We start from the raw sequence: 9,882 nt of genomic DNA on the forward strand, positions 1-9,882 counted from the left end.
AGCACAAATCCGGGAACCAGACCATATATTGGGCCTGGCCCGGTTCCCGGATAAAGGGGATGGAGCAGTGCGCATGAGACCGACAGAGGTCATGCCCAACGGGGTCGTTGAACGAGGCAGGGCATCCTTCGGCAGTACATCGGATCTTCTGTAAAAGAAAGGAGACATGAGTCTGGTGTTCCTTGAAACTCTGATAAGGGGTTAAAAAACCCTATTATTATAGAGCTCCGGCACTCACTGAATTCCCTAAGCTCCAATATTGCATTTAACTAATATCTGAATACCACTTTTAAGATGATACAGCCCCATACAATTGCTGGCGCTTTAATATTCAATTGTTTGTATAATTGTAATTTACCTAATGTCTGTTAATGACAGAAGAATAAATAACCTAAAGCAATCTGCCGACCTCCGAGGGTCGGGGAAGCAGTGACAGGCCCTTAAAATAAATATAAACACCAGCCTTACCTAAAGGCAAGGCAAATATAAGTGTGAAGTGTATGGGCGACCTCCGGTGAAGCCGGAGGATGATGAGATGTCCTGAATAATTCAATTGTGGCTAATAATTCAATTGTGAAAGATATAAAACACAAGCCGCATCTAAAGGCTAAAGCTTAGATAATAGTAAAGTGTATTTACGATCTCCGGTGAAGCCGGAGGGAGAAGAAAGGTCCTGAATAATTATATTGTGAATAATAACACAGTTGTAATAACAATGGCTATTGTGTGGATATGGCCGTGGCCTGAGACCGCAGTAAGGGCCACCAGAGGGTCGTATCTAAACAATATGAAGCCCGTCCCATGTAGTAAACAATATATAAATATAACAATAGAACTAAAGTCATTGAGAATCCCTCATGGCGGAGTAGAACTCAAGGCGGAGTGGAAAAACGTTCATAACTACTCCCAAGCCGTAACGGGGAGAGGACGAAACTCGGACCTAAAAATAACGCTAACTATTGAAAAGTAACCAAAATTAAATAACTCGTAAGTTATCATACACCCGTAGGGGGAGAGGTGAGGGAGGGAGAACCCGTTGAACGCACAAAACGGAAAACGGGAAATCCGCTCACCCACCGGAGCTAAGAAAGAAAACGAGAGAAAGGGGTAACTCGTGACTGCGAACAGAAAACGGGAACCCCAAGCTCTCGCTCTCTTGGACACCAAATCAGGACTAATAATCACACAACACTATTATAAACGTATAAAATAAAACTGTACACCAAGATAAGACTACAAACGAAGAATAGCATCTGCTAAAACCCAAAATAAATAGCAAAGTCGAGTGACGAACGCCCTGGTGGGGCGGGTACTAAACAATAACAAAGCTAGAACGCTATCTTGTTCGTAGGCTGGACTTGCTAGCAAAAAGTACCATGAGCATAATAACGAAAAAAATAATAACGGTTCCAAAGGCATAAGGCCAGGGACTTAACCAAGAACCTAAGTGACAGAGTACTAAATGGGCAGACTAAGATGAATTCCCAAGACAAGTGAACAAACAATGGCCGCCGTGAAGGGCCACACGGGAATGATAAAACAGACTATACTGGATATAAAAAAAAAGCCCGGTACTATAAAAAGCTGTCAAAACAAACTATGGTACTTAACATTGGAATGTGTGAAGATGGAGCTTCGGACATGACGAAATAAATCCACGAGTGTGAAAAAAGCCGAGAGCACCACAAAAATTTCCCACAATGTCGCAGTCCAAAAAGAAGGATGTTGTTCAGATGGCGCTCGCGTCGGGGCGTGGGTGGTGTGGCTCTGGTAGGTTGGCTAGGGCCTTTGTATCGGCCCATCCCTTTGACGAAGGAATTAACTAAATGGAAGACAACCTGTGAATAGTGGATTTCACGCGCCTTTGCTTTATACACGACACCCAAAAGGTGCTCGCGCGAGGGTTGTAACCTCAGCATTCCATGCTTTTATCTTTCTCTGGTATAATTGGAAGGTTTTATCAGAAAAGGTATATTAGAAGGACTCTTTTCACCTGCCGCCACAGGTCGACCCAGAAATACTATATTTCTCAAAGTGTGAACATCATTTTGGAATAAGATGTCTAGGTTGAGTTGAAGGGAGGGAAAGTATTAGTCTTATGGAATTGAGAGAAAAAGGAAAAGTCATCTAAAATGTCATCAACATAATTTTTATATTAAAATTGATTATTTTAATTCTTACCTTGGATTCATGTGCTATTCATTCAAAAAAGGAAAAGCTTCAACTAAAAATTTTTTTTTTATAAGTTCTTTTGTCAAAACAGCAAGTAAACAGTGTCTTCTCTATTTCACTACCATTTGCATTTATTCTTTCTACTGTATAGTATGAGAATGAGCAAAAAGGAAACTAAATGAATCCAAAATAAGTACTAGAATAATTATTTTAAACTAAAAATTTTAATTTCAATGAAGCCACATGCGATTCATATAAAAATACTATAAACTATGTCAAACATTAATAAAAAATCTAACCCTTTGAGCGCCATAAGACGTAATTCATGTCAGGTGAAAACTCCCTTCAGCACCATAAACGTAATTTATGTTGGGAATTTTTTTTTTTCAAAAAATCTCTGCAATTTCTCCAGATATAGATAAGAGAACCTATAGGTCTATACATGCATGGGAGTGTTGTTTACATTAGACAGCAAGGCCATGACTCAGCTGAATGACCCACAGTGGTTGATAAAACACTGAGACCTCTATCTGTTACCATGACTGCCGAGTAGAGTTTGTGTCCCACTGTTTGTTATCATTGTGCTTAAATCTCTGCCACTTTTCCTTCTTTTTGGTTGAAATTTTCTGTCCTTATTGTTGAATAGTATGACTACTGATTCATCATAAATTCAAAATGCCAAAGGGTGTTTGGGGTAAGGTGTCAAAGGGCAAGATTGTGCTTGCTTACTAGATGTTGTGCCAATTGCAAAAGAAGAAAAGAACGGAAGTGAAAAATTAGATGGTGAACAGGTTATTGAAACTGGAGGTGAAATAGATACTAATAATCTGAGTTAGGTAGAAGCAGGAGATAATTATACAGGAGTTGAAATCCAAGGTTATGGCAGCGAGTGATTTAACCAGCAACAAATATTCTGAGCCTGATTGGTTTGAAAGTGATGAAGAAGATACAGAAAAAGATTGTTTTCCCCAGACTTCCTATGGCTTGAGGCAATACAACAGTCACAGGTCATATGTGCAGCAAAGAAAACAAGGATCATAGTGTCAGTGCAGGTCAGCGTCTTGCTCTCATCCCAAGCAGTTGCCGGACCTGTGAGTAGCTTCACTTGGTAATTGTTCTGTTAGGTAAGGTGACATCCAGTGGGGACACAATTGAGAATTGATATTTGATAAGGCTTTTCTGCAACCTAAATATAATTAGCCTTAACAACTTCCAAAAACTGGAGCAATAGTAGACTCAGCTGATTAAGCCAACATAAATGAATAAGCTACATCAGTATATATTCTAGTCATCTTTTATGAATTTGTTTCAGCAATTACTTATAATAAAGTCTGAATCAAATGCTCCCTCCAAAAGGGTATTCGTGTCCTCTGTAGGAATGTCATGCACAAAGTCTGTACCTTGAACTGAAAGAAAAGTAGCCATAATACATGTTTGTAAATTACTAAAGCCACCAAAACATGCTAAACCTTTGGGATATTGAAAGGAGACCATATTTATACTTTCATTCCTGGAGGTACTAGGCTCTCATTTACATTCCTTTAGGTAAAAACCAGAATCAGAAATGGAAGTGCTATTAATAGCACCGGGAATGAAAATACTAGTAGAAACACCACAATTCACAATGCTAAATCATCCTAAATTACAAGTACAATGCATATTGTTAGATTGCATAACTAAAAGAACATTCATCAAATCTGACTGTGTTAGTGGATCATAAAAAGTATGTGACTGATCAGTGTGGAATTGTTTATGTGCTAATGGAACATTTGCCAAACCGGAAATTGTAATCAAACTCGTATCAGCAAGTTCATTAGGAAAGAAAGGGATAACAATATATGGAACATTATTAAAAAGGCCCAGAAAGGTTGATTCTGAGTGCTTGGTTCAGAAACTATAGTAAAAAAAACCAGAAATCCACTACCAGTCCTGACCCAAGCATTTACTGCAAACTCTGAATGAGTTTGTGATTAGTCCAAATGGTCGAAACAAGCATTATGTGGGAAGGTTGAACATTGTAAAATCAGACCTTTCCCCAAAAGAAAAGCGAAGGAAAGAGGAAGGAAATTTTCTTTTGTTCATACATATAAATGAAGGTAGATGCACAATTTTGCTTAGTTCACACTGCTGTTCCCTAAATATAGTACAGTAAGGAGAGAGACAAATGTCAACTTATAATCCATAAATAATGTAGACAGAATGAGTTAGATGCTTCAATTATTCCTGTGGAACACAGGGCACTGTTTCTATCTAGTAGTAAAAATACAAAACCATTCCATTCGGTCCCCAGAAGGATGAGAAAAAAACTTTTTTATTTTAAGGTTGTGAGGTTTGTGCTTTTCAGACATTAGGTATGTGACTAATGGGTAAAATTACACAACAAATCCTTTAACCAAAAACTTTCTTCAGAGAAGTGTAATGAAATTGAAATGCATTAAAAAATTATTGAAATTTCAGTATAATATACTAAAAAGTTGAATATTACCTGATAGCTTTGGACTCTTTCTTATATTAACCTCAGAATCAAAATTAAGGCGCAGCTTGTCTCTTGCACGGCTTCCAGCACCAGCAGTTCCTAGGGCCTGAGCTGGTATTGTTGGCGTAGGCTGACCACTGCCACTTCCGCTGCTTAGACTACCATTATCCCGGCGGTTGGCATCTGTTCCATCAACAGAACTATGGAAGAGAATCATAAAACTTTCAGAAGTAATTTCCAAAAGATAATCTTTATGATCCTTCTAAAATATTAATCATATGATATACAGTAAAAGATTTCACACTGTATGAAATTTCATACTATTATGAATGTGAGATGATGAATATCAGCTATAATAGTGAGCAGCTTACACATAATGTTATTGATATTTAATAAAAGGGTCAGGAAATAAAATTCTATCTAGTTTTCTACACTTGACATCAAATTATTACTCTTTCTTGATGAAACAAAATCTATGATTGAACTACTAGACAAATCCAAATACATAAAATGTGTTGAGTAATCTGATTTAAATAAATAATGGAAAATATCCTTCTAAAAATTTGACAATGGCAAGTAACCATTTGATGGTTTTCATGCTGACCAATACCTTGAAGATTCTTCCTTTCTGGAAACTGAGTGAAAACAAGTTGTGAGACTAATTAGCAGAAAATCAGAGGAAGGAATTACTGTAAATAGCCTCATGGAGATGTCTGCCTTTATGCATCCTTAAAAAGAATAATTTCCTGACCTATGGAAATTGATCAACATAGCCTTGGTACTTCCTCCTACAACAGCTTTTTAGGAAAGCTTTTCATATATAACATTAATAAAAAAACATTACTTGCCAAAGAATATGGGTAACACAAGGGTGTCCTCCTTAAGGGTCTCTTGACATTCTCCCATAATGAGCTAAAAATCTCAACTTGGAAGAATTTGTTGTTTTTTTAGAAAGCAGCATGACAACAGCAAGACTCAGTTATTCTGAGCATTAACTCTACACCAGTTTCTATGAACAATGCTTAGCAAATTTTTATGCATTTGGACTAATCTCTGATTTACAGTATGGATAATTGTTTAAGAATATAATTCATACCCAAATTAAGCCTTAATGGTCAATATAATCAATACAGCATTCACAGACATTCTTAACTTTAAACAGTACACATTTGTAGACTCAAAGTTATAGGTTATTTCATGCCACATGTCAATTAGTTGATGTTTTTAACCCGTGGCTATGGACAAATATAAGACCTAAAAACTTGTCCATATGTTATCAACTATCTGCATTCTTCATAAAACATAAACCTCAAGTTGAGAGGTTGCACACCCAGTTGGGTACCCCCAGAAAACACAGTGCCCCTGAGTGACCCCTCCCACAATACTAACCCTAGTTACACCACTGATTGGAATCTCTTTGATAAAATCTCAGTGGATCACCTCACTTGCATACCAGTGACATATCATTAGAACTAGTATTCTCCACTATCAAATAACATGCCAAGTATTCAAAATTCAAAGCTGAAACTACAGTAACAATCTGTCATCATTTTCTTTTTACAAAACAAAATTAAAGCTTTTGTTTTAAATCAGGATGTTTACACATTTGATATATTGGTATCAAATATACCCACATCTAATCACAATCTTTTGACATTTGACTTTAACAAGTCATCTCTATATTTCCTCAATCTTTACACCATACATTCCATAGATTTTGTCTGTTATAATAAAATACCATATTAGCTAAGTCCTAAATAATGGGAGATATGTGTATTTCCATTGAAAGGAAGTAATATCTAATAATTTTAACAATTCTGGATATCAATACTAAAATCTACACAATGTTAGATAAAATTCTTTGAGTCAGTCTATTCTTTAGTAATCCTCAACAATTATTATACACAATTTACGTACCATGATGATTGCCTTTTCAAAGGAGCATTATGATTTGGTGGCGATTCACTTGCAGAGGGAGCAGGACTTGTTTCATCCCAGTCACTGGGAATTGTTCCCCCTGTAAAGTCTCCTAAAAACAGCCGTCTTACTATTGATCTTCTATACCACGCTCGCGGGAAAGCTAATATTTCTGTTAGTCGCCTCATATCATATTTGAAATGAGCTGCACCAACATCAACTATGGCTGTAAAGGAAATAGATATTTATTTAAAACTAAATTTTATTTTCTACCTGAAAATTACTGTAAAAAATAAAATTCTATTAATACAGAATGTCAAGAATGTAATTGTTTGACAATATTTTTTAATAACTAAAGGGCTGATACTAAAATGGTTTGACATAATTACTATGATTACGATTAACCCTCATTAAGTTCCTTTCACATCCCTCAGAAGTGGAAGCAGTGGTCTTGTTTTAAAAATTTTGCTGGAGGCTCCATATGATCACAATGCTGTGACTCTCACTTGTCCTGTCTATAATGCCATACTTCGTTGGAGTGAGAAAAAGTAAAAAAAAAATGCTTTCATCTCCTACCTTTCACAATCTAAATACAATTATGATAGTAAACTACATTCCAAATCTGAAGATAAAGTTTTTTCTACACTTCTGACTCACTAGATCAGACGTTTTGGCTATTGATGTTTCTAATTAATGTGTTTTAACTTCTTATATCTGTACAACAATGAATCTTCCTTTCTGAGACATCCATAAGCAACATAGTCTACAATTTGTCATTGCATACTACTGTATATCAACATCAACATTTTTGAGTCAGATTTTACCTATAATGAACTCTTTCAGCTTTCTTATGTAATGTATACACCCTGACTTACTTGTACACCACATCTGAATTTTTATCTATGCTCCTTTTTCACTACTTTTATTTGCCTTCCTATTGAGTTTCCAGTATATTGTAAATCTAATAGTGAATTTTTTTCAGCAACTTCTAAATCTGCTATTTTTGGGTTAATCTGCAGTGTGGTCTACAAGAATTTTCTTGTGAAAAGCTAGAACAAGGAATTCAATATGATATGAAAATTCCAAAGAACTATTGTCCTCCCTGCGCTAGAGCCAGTATATCAATGTACACAGCAAGGACTTAATGACCATAAGGAAGACCTACGGATTCAGGCTCTATTGAATCCGTCACAGCCTTGGTGGAATAATGGGAGGAGATGCCCTGGTGCAGGATAAATCATGCCACTTATGTACCTGGCAGCCATATTGGGACTGGCAGGTGAATCCCTGGCTTGACTGCCGGTGAGTGACCTCATGTCAACTATATGGGTCCTGGGTGTCACAGGTTTTTATAAGTATAAAAGATACCATTATCCAGTTTAAAATTTTACTTTATAACAAATGAATCAATAAATAGGTAATTAAAGTTTATAATATTTACACTGAACGTATGCATTCACATATCGTGATTTTAATATTTTTAAATAAAATGAGAAATCTCGCTTATAAATGAGACAATTGTTTCGGAACAAGCTGCCACTTTTCAAATTACCTTTGGCAGGCAATACTGTATGCTGATCCATGTCCCATGATAAAACTTGAGAAATTGTTTCAGAGATAAGAACATTTCCATTGATAAGAATAGAAATTATGTGAAATGGGAGCACACAGAACATCTGTATAGATTCCAAGAAAAAGAGGAACTCCATTACTGTTTTTAGAATAATATATTGTTAATTTATTCTCATCCTTTATTCATTTCCTTATTTCCTTTCTTCACTGGCCTATTTTTTCCTGTTGGAGCCCTTGGGCTTATAGCATCTTGCTTTTCCAACTAGGGTTGTAGTTTGGCTAGTAATAATAATAATAAATAATAATAGGTAATAAGCTCAGAGCTCCTTGTGTGACAAGGATAAAAGAAAAAAAGATGAACATTAAGTTAGTGGTACAGCTCCTAAGTGAATTTGTTGCAACTTCTTTAAAATTCTGATTTGATGAAAAAATAAGTGAATTTGATAATTAAGCTACAGTTGAATTTACAATGGTACAGTATTCAACACCGAACTTGGCATATCAAACTCTTAAAATCTAAATGTCAAGGGATTTAAATGCCTAATTCAGAAAATTAATGCTAATATCAAATATTTTGTAATAAATGAAGAAATATATTTCAGTTCATTGAGAAAACCAGAAGGTACAGACACCATAAAATTCAATACAAAAACAGGATTCATTGACTTTCTATATTGCATACAAAGTCTTCAGATTCTGTACAAAAGTTGTATTACTTCTGATAGTAGGCCTTTGCAATATTTGATGACATAAAAATTCATTCATAATCACATTGAACTATTCTTTGGTCAAATAAGAAGCAGGGGAAGCAACAATGGTAAACCCGTACACCAAATTCGAGACAGTTTGCTACGGTTTACAAAAGATTGTTTATTCTTAATGACTTGATGGATACCATTTGTGGCAACTGCTTGCCATAGGAGTCGCTGCCCATATTAACTGCTTCAAGCAGTGTAAAGAATTTTGTTGCAGTAAATCATATAAATGGTTCTGTATCAAAACAGAATTTTAAAAGATATTTACAAAGTACATTCAGAGGACAAGGAAGATAATTATGATTATATTTCTAACCGTTGCCAATTGTTAAAATGTTCAAATGAAAAATTGTAGTTTATATTGCAGGCCTTGTTGTTTTTATGTTAAAAAATCTTTACACTGCAAGGTCTGCATTAATACATTAATATTAACAAACTTATATTATCTGCACATCCTTATCAAATTTAAAACAAAGGAACATTGCTTTATCCATCAAAATACACAGAGACGTTGTCCTGCAACAAAGCCCTGGGGAGAGCAAACTTCTATAAATTAGATAAGGTCCGTATTGGCAGCTTACATAGGCAAAACAATGTTTTCTGAGTACAGTTATCATATATGTGATACAAAGCCATTGGACAATCACTTGCACTTAGTGATTGGAGTAATAGTTTAAAGTATTTGCAAGTGATATATAATTATGCTGGTAAGCAGATTACTGTTAAACTTAACAATGGTTACTATAAAGAGTTGCTATTTATATTATAAACTGATTTATGTTAAGGGTCAATAATACCTATTGATAAATATGCAAACAAAAATATATAATAAAGACCAAAGAATTTACAGATATAAGGGAAATAGCTTTAAAGATGGCTCAGTACGGTTAAAATAAGAAATGAAGTGAGTGATTGGTTTCCGGTGAGAGTGGGGCTGAGACAGGGATGTGTGATGTCGCCGTGGTTGTTTAACTTGTATGTTGATGGAGT

At 35.5% G+C, this 9,882-nt stretch overlaps 1 protein-coding gene across 1 annotated transcript in view; it reads right to left on the minus strand.

Annotated features, from left to right (window-relative positions):
- tweek (transmembrane protein KIAA1109 homolog tweek) overlaps nt 1-9,882 on the minus strand; it is a 789,520-nt gene that overhangs the window by 81,258 nt on the left and 698,380 nt on the right. The window contains 2 exon segments of the mRNA XM_068348609.1: nt 4,658-4,848; nt 6,566-6,791. Coding sequence (XP_068204710.1) covers nt 4,658-4,848; nt 6,566-6,791 — 417 coding nt within the window.

This window comes from Palaemon carinicauda, chromosome 24 (genome assembly GCF_036898095.1).
Source record: "Palaemon carinicauda isolate YSFRI2023 chromosome 24, ASM3689809v2, whole genome shotgun sequence".
Lineage (NCBI taxonomy): Eukaryota > Metazoa > Arthropoda > Malacostraca > Decapoda > Palaemonidae > Palaemon > Palaemon carinicauda.